General features: G+C 42.5%; 1 protein-coding gene across 3 annotated transcripts in view; it reads right to left on the bottom strand.

Annotated features, from left to right (window-relative positions):
• Nucleotides 1–2,107: 2,107 nt before the first annotated feature.
• Nucleotides 2,108–15,329, bottom strand: part of USF3 (upstream transcription factor family member 3) — a 36,558-nt gene continuing 23,336 nt past the window's right edge. For all 3 annotated transcript variants that reach the window (XM_085324692.1, XM_085324693.1, XM_085324694.1), the window contains one exon: nucleotides 2,108–15,030. In XM_085324692.1, coding sequence (XP_085180818.1) covers nucleotides 8,573–15,030 — 6,458 coding nt within the window. In that variant the 3' untranslated portion in view covers nucleotides 2,108–8,572. The remainder of the gene's footprint in view (nucleotides 15,031–15,329) is intronic.

The raw sequence follows: 15,329 nt of genomic DNA, 5'->3' as shown, positions 1-15,329 counted from the left end.
ACTAGCATTCAGTGTTTGTGGAACCCAGATCTACACAGCAATACCAGCCCTAACCTTTCAACGGGTGGTTGCTAAACACTTGGGTTTACACGTGAAGTCAGGAGACAAGCTGGCTCTCTCTGTGAGCAGAACTACGAGTGTGGTATTCAGAGAGATCTGCGGTCTGCACCTCCTGCAGCACCTTCCCCAGTGCTAAACCTGCCTTGGCCTCTGAACACCTCCCTGAGTAAAAAGCAGCGCAGGGCCGTGGGCAGGCTGAAGCTGTTTTGRGCGATGCATGGCCTGAAAGCCGGTGCTGAGCAGCTGCTGCTTTTCCACCCAGCAGGTACATGACCTTGTTGCTTTGCTTTGCCTTGGTTGTCTTTTCACAAAGCTCCCGAACAGCTGTCTACCATAGGTCTGCTGATCACAATCCAGGAGTGGATGGACAGATAATACATATATATGCCTTCCCCCCCCCACCCTTAGGAGATCTAGGTAAAGTTGCTTTTCTGCCCAGGACAGTTCAAAAGAGACAAAAAAATAGCATTTATTTAAATAAATGCTAAAAGGTCAAARTTAGGGAAGTTGTTAGACTTGTGTGAGCTGACAGTGTTACAGCTACTATCAAAACCTCTGGGCTGGTAGAAAAAGAGCCAAGCTGCAAGAAGTATGTGGCACTTTGGTGAGATGGGAAGGCACAACTTTAGYAGCTAAAAGTAGCATTTTTGTGCCTATTAAAATAGTGGCACAGACACAGAGCAGAAAGAATTGTGGCAAAAAAGGGGTCTTATGAATAAGAGAAGGACCAGGGTGMTCCTGAGCCTGTACAGTACGTTAGCAGGGTTTAGTTCAGACTGAGGTAGGTTGGCGGGTAAGCTCAGGTTGAGCCAGTTCCACTTGCGCTTTTGTATGTGGTTGCCCTCGTGTACGTGTGGCTACACCACACATTTGTAGGGGACCAGCACTCCGAGGACCCAAAGCAACTTTCAGGTAGGGAAGGTGCAAGGATGACGAGCGGGAACTCGCCGCACCAGGGCTCGGTTATGAGCTCTCCTGCCAGCAGCAGCCTCCCCCCTCCCTCAGCAGCACCTTCCCATCCTCCACGGGTAAGTACTGCAGTTGCATCGYGTGCCTACACCTTATCCAGTGTTAAGGGCAACAGCCAATCCTTAAAGGCATTTAGCTGCCTAATTTCCCGTCAGCAACAAGCTGGCACTGAAGCTGGGCTTTGCCCACGCTCAGCGCTGTGMAGGGCAGTTGAACAGCCCTTTGCTAAGGTCTCAGGCCTGAGCTGCCCTCAAGGTAAGGGGCACGGGCTGAGACCAGCTGGCCTGGAAGCTTGGCTTGAGGTTACCTCTGCTGCTCAGAGAACATGAAGTGCATGCCTAGAGTCGTGCCCAGGTCTAGATGCTCTAACAAATCACAGAGATGGCACAAAGTAGAAATTAATCATCTAACTTAGTAAAATTACTTAAAAACAAACGAACAAAAAACTTCCTCCTCCATGAAGGCATCCACAAGGATTTTAAGGTTTATGATCCAGGCTTCCTTTAATCCTCCAAAACGAAGTGGTTTGTAGCATTTCTAACTCTCCCTCAGTTCCTCACCTATTACTCAAACTCCCCAGATGCTTTTATTTAGCCCTTGCAGAGTCTCTATAGCAGTTTAATCCAGATCACAGCCCCTAGGTCTAGAACTGCGACCAAAGAAATGCTGTGTGGCGCTGTGCACGTCACGGCCACCAAAGCAGAGAGCGGCAGGTACTTCCAAAAGCTCGCTCTTAGCACAGTGATCACTGTTACCTGTACAGGAGCAACATACGCCATGCATGATTTAGGCATGATTTAGATACTTCATTATGAGTATGTTTCTTCTGGAACAGGTAGTTTTATGTTATCACTTCATTTGGATATATAACTCTGGTATATACAGAGAATATCTATCTGTGGAAAACTATAATTTTCAACTTTGAGTCTCGAAAGCAAAACTTTTTTTTTTTTTAACACAGCTTGAAGAAAAATGAGTTGCGTGTGGTCTTCCACAGGAAAAAAAACTGTAACAAAAGAATATGGTACACAAAGAACATTTTCCTTTTTTTTTAATAAAATACTATAATGTTCATATCTATACAAATAATTATTACAACCATTAAACAAAGTGTTACATTTAACAATAGAAATGTCAGAACTCTGAACAAGATTATGATTTGGGATATTTACACCTGAATGCAACACATTTGTAAAAAGATGTCAAAATAAACAGAACAAGATCTTATTTACACTTGCAAGATGATGTTCCTGATCATTCAGTATAATACTTCTACTGCAGATTTCCTTTTTCCATTACAAAATAGTACAGACTTCCCCCTGGAGCTGTATCCAAACAATTCACAGCTGTATAAAACAGGAGTACAGCAGAAAGTTCTGGACCAAATAAAAATAATTTACATCACTGAGGGCAACAGCGTCTTTGATTAATCTCCTGCGGCAAAATCCATATTTGCTTTCCTTCGCACAGTGAGCAGGCAGGAACATGGGTACAACACGCTACCTCGGTTGTTTCACATTTGTGACAGCTGTAGCAGCATAGCTAAGTCCCATCATATTGCAAACTTGGAACCTACATGTAAAAATGCCTCTTTTTATATATATATTTTAATACAAAAATTAGCCGCCAAAGTAAAGGCCAGCCCTCTGAAACCAGAGCAAGCTATTCTTCCGGATTTATCATTTAAAAACAGGTATCAGCAAATAATAAATGGCTTTGGTGGGACAAGCGTAACTAAGCGCATGCCATTAGCAGAGAGAAGATGGCTGTGTAAGGTACGTTCTTTTACCAGTTCATAGACTAATTTGCTCTTGACGCAGCCAGTGGGGATAAGGGGCTGGTGCTCTGAAGCCTCAGCRTTACGCTGCGGAGCACAAGGCAGCTTCCACACGGGCGGAAAAGCTGCCATACGCCTGGCTGTAGGTCTGCACCGGCGCTCTTGGCCCTGTAACTGCCAGGGGCACTGGATCAGCAGCAGCAGGYGAGGCGAGTATTAGTAGAAAACTTAAGTTTAGCTGAAGATACAGAGAGAGCTCTATCACCGTAGTGAACCAGACAGACTGGAACAATTTGGTGTAAACAGGTTCAATTCTAYGCTGTCTTCCCATGTCAAAGAGAGCGCATTATTAAGGTGGCAAGCTTGAAAATTATTTGGGGAATGGAGGAAGCGATCACAGCTATTGACACACTAGGCTACGCTTAATCATCCAGCAACAGGTCACAGGACAAGTCTGTGACGAAGTCCTTGCGCCAGGACTGCACAAGCACCTCTGCATAAGGTGAAAAGACACCAGGGGCTTGAAATTAATGAAATGATTCCTCACTGGAAATGCCCTTTGCAGTTGCCCTGCCAAACGATTTGTTTTCTGCAACTGAATTACAGTCATGAATCACAGCAGCAGCAGCGGCGCAGCTTTAAAGTGCGGTAGGGAATCTGTGCAAAATTCAGGAGGCTCTACACTAGCACAGCACGGTTTTTTCCAGAGATGTGCTCTCCCCCCTGGACATCAGAGTAGGGACTGGAGCAGAGAACAGGAGCTAGAAAACAGATTACAGTATGGCTCTGACACAGGCTCAAATCACTTCATTTCTAAGTTTCTGTAGCTGCTATTAACTGAGCTCATCTTTCACGCTCTCTCTCTCCCCCTCCCCAAGAAAACCCACACACCTGTTGATACTTTACTATTTTATTGCCCGCTTTCAGCTTCTGCTAATTTTGCTCTTATTTTCCTAGGTTTCTTAAAGGATTAATCAAGGATTAAACTAAAATACCTGCAATTTAGCCCTGTACCCCTTTGTTACTGTTTGCTGGAGTTGCTTCTGACAAGCTGAACGCCTCAGATGCGCAATTCTTATCAACTGTGGCAGTCCCACTCTAAGGTAGCTCTGAGCGTTTAATTTCTATTACTGATTTTGCCAGTGAACAGTACTGTGTATTTTTTCCTTTCCTTTCTTCAAAAACAAAATAAAACACTCAGTGTAAGTAACCTCCAAAAAAGTATTATGGAACCACAAAAGAGAAAATTGCATTCCACAAAATCTTTCCTCAAATATACCTTTAAAAACAAACAAACTYGCCAGGTAATTCTTAGGAGAAAAAGGATACCAAGTTGTTAGTGCCATAGAGGTATGATGAAGAAAATGTATTTGCTTGTAGCAGTCTTACTATAACAAACTAAACAGAATTATTTGATTTGCAAAACTTAAAGAAACTCCTTTTCCAAGAGTTTCCCCTCTCCCCAAAGCATACAGTGGGGTAAAGGTGAGCCTTGCTTAAGGTCTTCTCATCAACTTGCCACCTAAACACAACAGTTTCAAAAAAAAAAAAAAAAAAAAAAAAAAAAAGAAAAAAAAAAAAAAAGAGAGAGAGAGAGACGTAACTGTTTCCACTCGATCCCAGACTGGGAGCTGAGGTCTTGGAAATAACCAGCAGCCAAGAGCAGCTGAAACAACTTCTTCTACAGAATTAATGCGAGACACCGAGTCATGGCCTTGTCAAAGCAGAGTTTACAGTTAAGAAGAAAACCCAGAACAATGTTGCCATTAGAAACTAGCAAAAAMCACCTAACAAACATCTAATTTCCCCTCTCCTGACAGGAAAGAGCCAGGCCATCAATTGTCCCCCTTCAACGCATACGAGCACAAAYGTGTAAGAGACTGCAGCCTGTGACAAACTCACAAATCACTCAAACCAGGGTACCTGGCCAGATTTAGCATTTAAAGACCAGCTCAAACAGTCAATTTACCAAGAGAATACACACCTGAGCCAATTTTTCTTTAACTGGGCTAAACAGCAGTTTGCAGTACAACATTACTGCCATTCTGGAATAAATAATATCATTTGGAGAAATGCATCTGAGTGAAGCTCTCAAAGATAATTAGGACCAAACAGACAGAGTTTCGTTCTGTACTTTTGCCTTAAAGCAGATTAGGTGGGAAATTTTAGTTATTATAAAGCATATGTTCTGAAGTAATCCCATAAATAAGAAAAGCCTAGATGTTTTCCCAAAACTGCCAGTCATTCCTCAAAGTGAGCAATGGCTTCCCTTTGAAAGAGAGGCTGCTTTTTTCAGACCAAGTTATCACTATACCCATAAGCCAGGCTAAGCGAAATAGCTGTTTTTACTGTTTACTCAAGAATAAGTCTAGTGTACAACAAAAGGCCACCTAGCCCACCTTCCTTACAGAATAAGCAGCTCCACTGTTAAGCTTTCCGAAGGTTTTAACATGTCTTCCTATTTTTCTTTTCATATTAGTCTTYCTGATCCCACACACATGACATCAGGATGATTTAGCATCATTTATGGCAGCAGTATGTGGTTGAACTTCAACAGAAATTGCCATGATCACAAAGGGTAAAGAAATGGTATTTCTTCTTCCTGGATTTGTTACTTTTACAGAAAATCTTGAGAAGGAGCATAAAGTGGACTGGTAATTACAAGGGAATTACCATACCTTGGAACAGCAATGGAAGATACACTCCTCTAGAGAAGACTACGGCTTGCATGGTAATTGCTTTTGAGCCATACACTGCAAGAAGGTGCAGTTCCTGCAAAATTACATTCTCKTTCTATCTCTAAAATGCCCATATTGTGATTACCTGCACTACAGGTATTCTGTGAAATGAGTTACTATTTCTGATTATTTTTGTAAGCAGAAAAGGGGGCATATGAAAGTAACTAACAAAGTTACTGCCTGTTACCATACATCAGCTCAGAAAATGAGTCACAACATAAAGTAATAATAATAAAAAAAAMCACAGCCAATGTCTTCTACTGTGAATACTCTGGATCACATTTAACCTTGATACAACACCACTGAAATCAATATTGAAATCAATACAAAAGAATATATCCATATAAGTTCACAAACTCACTCCAGTTTTCAAAGATACTGTGTGGAGTTTTCCCAACACTGGAAACTAATGTGGTAATACACGAATGCCTGGAATGATGAGCAGGATTTACACTTTTATAGAATGATTTATAAACTAGGGCTTAATTTTCCAGTATTTTTTCTTGAAAACTAAATATACTTTTCCAGAAAGAATAATGCCATTAAAAAAAAGAAGGATAACTGTTCTGCATTCCTCCGAGAGGTGAAGGTACTCTTCATACACACTGAACAGTACAGGTGCTGGTTCTCTCCTCCTGTCCTTACCATCCAGAACCAATGAAGGTATCCAATGTTACAGAAATCATTCTACTAGCTGAGACAGTCCATTTGGGATCTACAGCATTAGAAAAATCAATTGGATCTAAGAGTCTGACTAGAGGAAAATCAAACCTGCTGTTTGCTCAGAGTTGAGGACTAGCAGCCATTCCTAACCCTACTATTTTGCATAGGCCAAATGCTGCCATGTTGGCACTAAGTATACTCTGACAGCCCATTTTACAGTCAAACACAGAAAAGCACACTTGCTTTGAAATGAAATAAATAGTCCATCTATTATTTTTAATAAATAAGGAAAATCAAAGCACCACTTAAATTTAGTGTCCTAAAGATACCCTCCATTTGACTCAGAAAACAATTCCCACTTTGAGATAGAATCATTTTACTCAGCTTTGCAGGAAAGCATCACACCCCAGGTAATATTAACAATGGAGACATCCTCAGGATGGACTACAGTCATACCCCAGCTCTTACTTATGCTAAAGTCTCTTCACTTTCCTGGAACAGCATAACAACAAGACCTAGCAAAATAAAATAAAATAAAATAAAAGGGCCATTAGGCCGTTGAGCTATGAAAAAAAACTTCCAACCTTCCAACCTCTTTGTGGGTCCAGCTCCTGGAGATGGAAGAATATCTTTCTTTCTGCCTTTTCAAAAAACAAAAAACAAAAAAAACCCTATAAAACAGTGAATTGCTTCATAAAGAAGACAAGATATGCCCTCCCTATACTACACACCCGAAGAGAGGCACTAGGGAGGGACGTATTACAGCTCCCAGAGCAGCAACAGGATGCACTGGGAAGCAATACACCAGGTTTCTAAGTTTGCCCTGAGCACAGAAGAGGCCACAGAGCAATTCCAGCCACTCCTCCTTCCCAGCTGTATCAGCTGGGCAAAGGAGGACTGCATACAAGCAACCCTGAAGTTGCTATGTTACTTAAAGAAGAAGATCTGGAATGGTATTTCCAATCATAAAAACAAAAGACATATTTCTGCCTTGTTTCAAGAAAAAAATCACAATGCAGAAGCCATTAAATAAATAAAACTTACGCAGTTCTTCCCTTTCCTTTAAAAGAAATGGGACCAAAATCTGTCAAAGTACTGGAGACTTAAACTAGCCCACACACATTCACTGTCTCTTGCACACATACAAACCCATTTCCCCTCCCTCATCATGCTCAAATCGCAATGTCTTCCTGGTATGCAAATGTTTCAGTCTGAACATATTCTTGTTCCTCCTCCACCCACAATCATATGGGCTTAGATAAAAGGTGCTATTCAAGTGCAAGGTACTGATATTAAATTAGGCCCTTATGCCGTTAGCAATGTTAAGCAGCAACTGCGCCCACAAGAAACCCCATTAATTTCTGTGGCATGCCATAAGCCCCGTACTCTTGTGCTGTCTGGTACAACAGAGGGCTTTCAATCAAAGAAACTAGGAAGTTGGTGTTTGAGCATGAGTCAAAGAAAAGGAGAGGGGGAAGAGAAAGAACTTAAAAAGGTGCTAAACAAGGTACAAAAAATACCCTGAGGTAACTTGCAGCATATGAACAATGAAATGGCAACAAATACAACTGCTGGGTCTCTGCTGACTGCACTGGGAGTGCTAAGTTCCATGAAAACATTGACAAACTGCAGCACTAAATGATGCCATTGGTAAAACAGATTCAAACAAAATTCTTCTTGGAAACTGAAAGTCATATCTTAAAGGAATCTGAATTCTCTAAAAGAGTATTTTTAATTGCTGACCATGGAGATACACAGTATTTTTTTCCAGGTAAAGTCAGCTTTAAGTCAAGTGTATGTGACAGGCTTCAAATAGACAAAAAACTGCACAACAAATGTCTTTATCAATTAACGCCAGATTAACACAGACTTGACTTGTATTGAGTCTCCTGAAGATATTTTACAAAGGAAAAGATAAACCCAAGCCTCTTCAAGTTCTTCTTAGCTTCAGGTGAATTCATTAGGATGAAAACGAAATCTTTAACATTTTTTTTTCTGTCTCCCATATGGATGCTTTCACTTCTGTCTCTATATACAAGTATTACTGAGGGTGGCAATTACCCTGGAACAATCAGACATCAAACTTGAATGTTGCAAAATCAACAATCAATATTTGCACAGCTCTAAATGTTGCATTCTTACCGTTTACCAGTAAGTAAGCATTGCTATAGGCACTGGTGCTTTAAAGTTAGTAAGGTGGATGGAAATACAGTGTGTATATAAATACGAAAGTATTCATATACATACATATAGGCAAATAAACAGTGACACTATGAATGGTCTCTTCAGGGATGCCAGCAAGATCCACTTTGTCTTTCTTAAGTACATCAACAATTTGTCAGACTGGAAGTCGGTCTATGAGTTTTCATACAGCTGAACTGCAATCATGACCTAGAATATGGCTTATATTGTGGGCAGGTCGGTTTGAGGACTGCTTGGAAGAATCGGAAGCAGATGTGTTTGCAATCGAAAGCAAAGGCGACATTGCTGAACCATCTGGAGGAAGAGCTGTGGCTATCTCTGGAAACAGAGATGTCAAGTTAAAATTGGATAAGTGTGACGTATTGGTCATGTGCATCGGTGGCATATCTGGAAGCAAAGGAAAACTTGGCTGAGCAAAACCGACAGGCCTGGGAGGAGACAAGATGGATCCAAAGCGATTGTTCAAACTTCCACTGCTCGGCTTCTCTGTGCTTGGATTAGGAAACATTTGGTTGGGAAAGTAAGGGATAGAAATGTCATTGGAAAGACTAGGATGGGCAGGGGAATAAGGTGGATAGAAGGACGGCAGAGTATTTTGAGGATCTACTGGGATTAAAGCTGGTGTTCGAGTGGCACTAGGCTGAGTAACCGGYGGAATGAAAGACGCGTTGGCATTTATTGGGGGATTCATGCCACCCTCTGGAATAAAAGGGAATCCAAAATTCTGAGAGAGAGTGTGCTGGTCAGTGGCAGCATTATCATTAGACACTTGTGGACCATCAGACATAAAACGGACAATGCTTCCTCTTTTTTCTATTGCAGACTGTTGGCGCCCGAGTATCATACTGCCACTGGTAGACAGGGGAAGATGGGGAAGACTTGGGTCAAAAACATTTCCATGTCTTTGATTTCCAGATCGATTCCTTTCAGGCTGACGGATTTTAGAACCTCCGTTATCTTGCAGAGGATGCCTTGACCTCTGAGTAACTGAAGAATTTGGTTGACGAACAGAAGGTTGCCCTTGGTCAGCATTTCCATGAGAAACCGCAGGATGGGGGTGAGCTGGCCTCACCACTCCATGCATGTTGCTAGAAACAGGCGTATTCATGTGGCTCTTTGTTCCATGACTGTCTGTCATTCTCATGGGATTGGACTTCTGCACAGAAATGTTTGGGCTTGTATTTCGACCCTGAATATCTCCTGAGGAAGAAGAACTTGAAAAAGGAATATTTAAAGAATTGTTCCTTGTGTTAATTGTACCGATAGACATGTCACAGCTTTCCCTATTCTGACCATCGCCATCTCTTCGGATGTGGACGCTTTCTCGTGCTGAAGGACAGTTATATTCAATTGTGGAGGAGGCGCCACACTGAGTACTCCTTTGATGTTCTGAGATTGATCTTTGGCTTCCACTAACTTGATCTCCAAGGTGAGGGGCAAGTAAACTCTGCATAAAACTTTGGTGGCATGTATTTTCATTTTCCCTCGGTGGAAGAGAATTTCCTGTTGGAATACCCTGAACAGGCGGATAGGGTAATCTCTTCTGTCTTTCTATGGGAGGCCCAGGATTTTGACTGATTCGAAATGCTTGCGATTGCATGCCCCTGAGAGATGATACAGAATTACCAATTTCACTGTTTCTTGAGGCCTGTACATCAAAATTGCCTGTTGGTTGCTGACTGGGTCCAGCTGACTTAAATGTCTGACAATCAGAGAGCCGTTGCACATCTGAGCCAACTGTATGATCGACAGATATACGGCCCTGCATGTTGTGAAGGACCAACCCTTTATTTCTAGAAACATCAAGATAGCTTCTCATTTCAAGCTGGTCAGAAACTCGAGGGCCTTGAAGAGATATTCCTATTCTCTGTTCTGAATTAGATGGTGTCTTCCCAATGAGTGCCTCAGCAGAGTAGCTAGAAACTCGATTTCTTTCCTGCCTGTGCGGAGTGCACGTCATATCTGATGGTCTGGTTACGATACTTGCCTGGGACACCATTTGTTGCTCTAAGCCCCTTGAGGTCATGAGTCTCTGCATCTGATTATGCCCTGACACATGTTCGGAAGCTGAACCTTGCTGTCTGCTGCTGACATCTTGTTGCTGTTGATGCATAATATCCTGATTTATGTGGCTCTGAGGGTGGTTATGATGGTTCCTGCTTGTCACAGGATTTTCACAGTTCTTTTCAGCCTGGGAACCTCCAAAGTGCTGCTGCATCTGCTGCTGCAGTTGCTGGTGGTGAGGATGAGGCTGGCCACTTTTTTGCCGCGTCTGATCACTTCCGTGGTGTTTTTGCTGTAGAGAAAGTTGTGTGGCTTGGTTTCCCTGGACAAGATTTCGTTTCTTTTGCATTTGCACCTCCTGCTGTATTGTTCGCTGTTGGTGTACGCTGTGAGGTTGAGAGTGGACTGAATTTTCCCCATGAGTGACATGACGCTGCAGCTGATACAAGTGATGCCTCTCTCTTAACTGTCCAGCCTGCTGTTGCTTTAAGAATGGATGATTACTATGAAGATGAGATATACCTTGAGCAGGAACATGCTGAATAGGCTGCAAGTGCTGCCCTGTCTGGCCTTGCTGCTCTGAAATTGAAGGTTGAGAACTGCACTGAACTTCAGTTTGCCTCAGAGCTGATGCTACAAAGTTGCTGTTTGATGGGAATAACCTATTAAGGCCATCAGCGTGTCCTTGATTGCTCACTGATGCCACTGAATTGGATGAATTAGGAGGAATCTGGCTGACTAGCATCTGTGTTTGATCAGCAACACCCTCTGGTGTTCGGTTCATCAATGCCATCCCTTCAAGCCTTATGGACGTTGTCTGGCACTGCTTTTGCCTCTTTGCTGTAGAGAGCAGAAGGTCATCCTGAACAGCCCGTTTGGCAGAGTCTTTGCGACCTTCATGATTTTGTTGCTTTAAGTGCGACTCCTGCAGCTGGGGAGCCTGCATGGTGTTTGCCCTAATAGCATTCAGTTGTTCCTGAGCATACTCATTCATCATAGCTGGTCCAGGAGACTGATTTACGTATGAACTAGATGGAATAGAAAGACATACAGTTGCAGGAACACTTGCTGGCTCTGAAGGCTGGGATAAATTTGAGCAACTCACAAGCGGATGGACAACATGACTCTGGTGTATTAGATTATTTACACTTAAACTGGTTATGTTTGGTGACTGGGACACTGAAATCTGCAAAGAAGTGTTTGGTGTTTCCACAGCTCCTACAGAACAGCTTGTTTTTTCAACTTGCCTATCAACATTTGTTTGTACTGTATCCTGAGCAGTGAACTTGTTTGGTGCTGTTTCTAGTTGACCTGTACTGTTTTCTTTCACTGCTTGTGGCTTATAAGGCTGTTGCTCTTTCTCCAAGGGTGCAACATCACTTGCTTTAGAAACAGCTTCCCTCATGTTAATTTGTATTCCTCCTCCACCTTTCTCAAGGTTTACCTGGTCAAAAATGGCTCTTGCTGCAAGAGCTACAATGTCAGTTTGTTCTGAAAAAGTGCAGCTATTACATGTATTTGTTGATGTGCTGCTAGTAATATCTTCTCTAGTGGTATCTGGCAACATAGATGCAACTGAGAACCCTCGACTGCTGCCAGAGCTAGTTGACATTGGCGAGTCTGCCTGCCTGCTAGTAATAAGGGAAGCACCAACCACCTCCTGATCAGAAATGCAGGAATGATGCTGGGAAAGAGCATCACTTTCTGTGTTCATTAACAAGAGTTCCTGTTTCTGAGGCAGATCAACATTCGAATTCACTGATTTAGAGTTTTCTGTGGGAAAATTAGAATGCTCCTCATGAACKGAAAAAGAAGAGGTTTTTTCCACGGCTGTTCTTTCTTTTGTGAGATCAGAGAGCATTTTGGTTAGACCTTGTCCCTCTAACAAGTCTGTGTCTTGCATTTCAATTGAAGAATCTTGCTCAATGTTGCAGGACTCTGAAATTGTCCCTGCATCAGAAGTATGATCTGCTGTGGTGCTTTGTGCCGCTGATGTCCCAGCAACCTGAGAATTTGTCACATGTGCTTCASTAAGAGAGGGCGTTAAGGTGCTGGGGGTTTCACAGGGTTTGGAAGACTCTGGCAACACAGAGTCGGGTGGTGGATTGTTGGGAGATCTCCGTGCTTCCTGGAGAGGAGCAGCATCTTTGGCAGTCGGCAGGATCAGTGCCAGCTGTTCTGACATCACCGACTCAAGCGGTGAAGAACTGGGTATCTCTGCTGAACTGAGCCCTGGCACACAGCAGGATCCCATAGTCTGTTCAGAGCTCACAGTCTCTTTGGAAYGATAGTCAGAAATGCTTACACCACTTGATGCTACCACAGTGCCTGCCTGCGACGTAGGTAAAGTTTGGGATACTGCTGGCGTGCTTTCGAGCAACCCCTCACCATTTGAATGCTTGACTACAGTTTCCACAGTAGCACAATCAACCTTTCCTGCATTTTTGCAAGGAACTACTGGACCAGACACTTTACTGCCGACTGCTAAGTGTTTTTTTGTAGTTGGCTTTTTGTTTGTCCTTTTTGATTTTGTAGTAGATGACAAACCAGTAGCAGCTTTTTTAGGGGAAGCATTTATTGGATTAGATGCATTAGTTAATACAGAACCTTCTGAAGATACCGAAGATGCTGCAGAAGTTGTTAACGACACACAGTTAACTGTGGCTATCTGGTTATTGACYGTTGTTGGATTGGTAGGGTGGCTGAGAGATAAATGTAAACAGCTTTGTCCAGCCATTTGTGATATGCTTTGATTGAGATTAGCTAAAGCACCAAATGTATTGAGGGCAACATTGGTATTTGGATCTTCGCTGGTCGTAGGTTGAATAATTTGCATAGGGGCTTGATTTGAAGCTCCAGACGAAGACATTACAGGTTGCAATGCAAACAGCTGCCCATTTAATGAGATAGTCTGAGGATGCTGTTGATTTGATACTGTAACTGAAAATGTTTGTGTAGAGCTAGAAGATGGCAGAGATGATGGCCTCGGTAATATATGGACAAGATGTTTCCCTCCAAAAGTCTGTGGTAGAGGGGCATTTTGTACAGAACTGCTGGAGTTTGTGACTGGAGTAGGCCCATTCATGGGAACTCTTACAGAAGCAGAAGGCTGCGCAGAGAGGAGGGGAAGAGGGTTCTGGTTAGCAGCTTGTATAATTACAATCTGCTGACTAACGTTTTGGCTAGGAACTTCTGCTCTCACAATTGGAGGGCACGGAGCAGCGTTTGGAGGCTGGAGAATTATGACATTCTGGTTAGCTGGTGCTCCTGTAACAGCTGACCCAACAGGCTGAGCCATCTGAATCACCTGCATAGCTGAATTCAATGGAAGGATATTTCCTGCAGCCTGAGTTTTAACCTGTGGCTGACTGATTAATGGCTGCATAGGTAAGGATGGGCACGAGGGCAAGGTCACAACAATTTGTTCAGCTGCCTGCCCATCTCCAGGCAGAGAAGTGCTCCAACTGATGCTTGTAGTCAAAGGTCTGCTATGAGCAGAAGATATGGTACCAGCACCATTAACTGGCTCATTTAATAGTGCAGTCATTATACTGGACGGTGTTTGGCTTAGTGGCTGAACAGTATTTCCTGCTAGCTGCAAAGTTGTCCATGTYGTCTGCGTATTTCCAGCTGAAGGCATCCGTGTAAGGCTACTCATGTTTTTCAGATCTGAACTGCCAACACCTGAAGAGCCCGAGAAAGACCAGCAGTTCTCTAGGGGACTGGCAGGCAGAGTGCTTATTGCAGTTACAGCCTTAACTCCTTCTACTGCAGAAGTCGTAGCACTGCTTAAGTCTCTATTTTTGAGGACATTTACAGAAGAAAAATTATCTGCTGTAGACAGTCTCATAGGTGGCATACAACCTGCATCAGTGTTTGAAATTACACCACTTTCTGGCAATTCATTCCTAGAACTGTGTGCTTTTGAACAGGTCTCATTCACCTGTTGAACTTGAAAGGCTTCAGTGGAGGTACTAGGAGGAATGCTGACGCCCTGCGGGACCGTTTTCTTGGTTAATTTAGTGCCTTCCTGATCATTTTTACTTTTGGGGAGATTCTGATCATTCTGTGGTGTATTACTTGAAGAACACTGTAGTCCTTGATCTGTTCCGGAGCGAGAAACGTTCTGTGAGCTGACAGGAGCAGTACCAAGCACTCCTCGCTCGTTCTCTGCTGTAGAAAGCTCAATAACATTTCCTGCTACAACTGGCTGAGTAGATGACAGTGGAGAAACTGTAGTTTGAGACCATGGCTTGTTTTCTGTAGGGTAAATACCAGAAATTGTCACAGGAGTCACTAGGCTGCAAGTTCTCTGGACTGGAACAACATTGGCTGTTTGCTTTTGTAAATTATGACCAACATTAAATGTTATTCCCTGGACAGATGCTCCCTGGTTATTTCCATTGGGCTGACTCCCATTTGAATAGACAATGATGTTTTTCTGAACCTGATCACTGGGAATAACAACTGAGACCTTTGCATTTTTGAGATTCCCTTTCCAGTGGATTGTAGGATCATCATACAGACAAATATCATTTGCTTTCAGCAATTCAATGTATCTCCCATTTTCCTTCTGGAGTTCATCCAGCTGTTTCCGTAGTTTTTTTATCTCTTCAGCTACAAAACAGTGAAAACATTCCATTACATCAACACCAGTGCAAATACTAGGTAACATTACATAGAATTTTTTCTCCAAATTATATGGCAGTACTGAGATAAATTGTTGATAATGTATGCTCTCTTCAAATGGTTAAGRCCTAAACATAAATGAACACTCTTGATAAACCTCTCTACTGAGCAGGAAAGTGAATGAACCTCACAGACTGCTCAATCACCAGTAGTCAGATATATCAAATTATTTATTATTTAAATTATTTAATTATATTATTAATTATTAATATTTTATTTATTTAGAA

This window comes from Rhea americana, unplaced genomic scaffold (assembly GCF_003343005.1).
Source record: "Rhea americana isolate MKP2758 unplaced genomic scaffold, rheAme1 scaffold_92, whole genome shotgun sequence".
NCBI classification, from domain to species: Eukaryota; Metazoa; Chordata; class Aves; order Rheiformes; family Rheidae; genus Rhea; species Rhea americana.
Note: the sequence above shows the minus strand (reverse complement) of the source record. Positions and strands in the feature narration are given on the sequence as shown.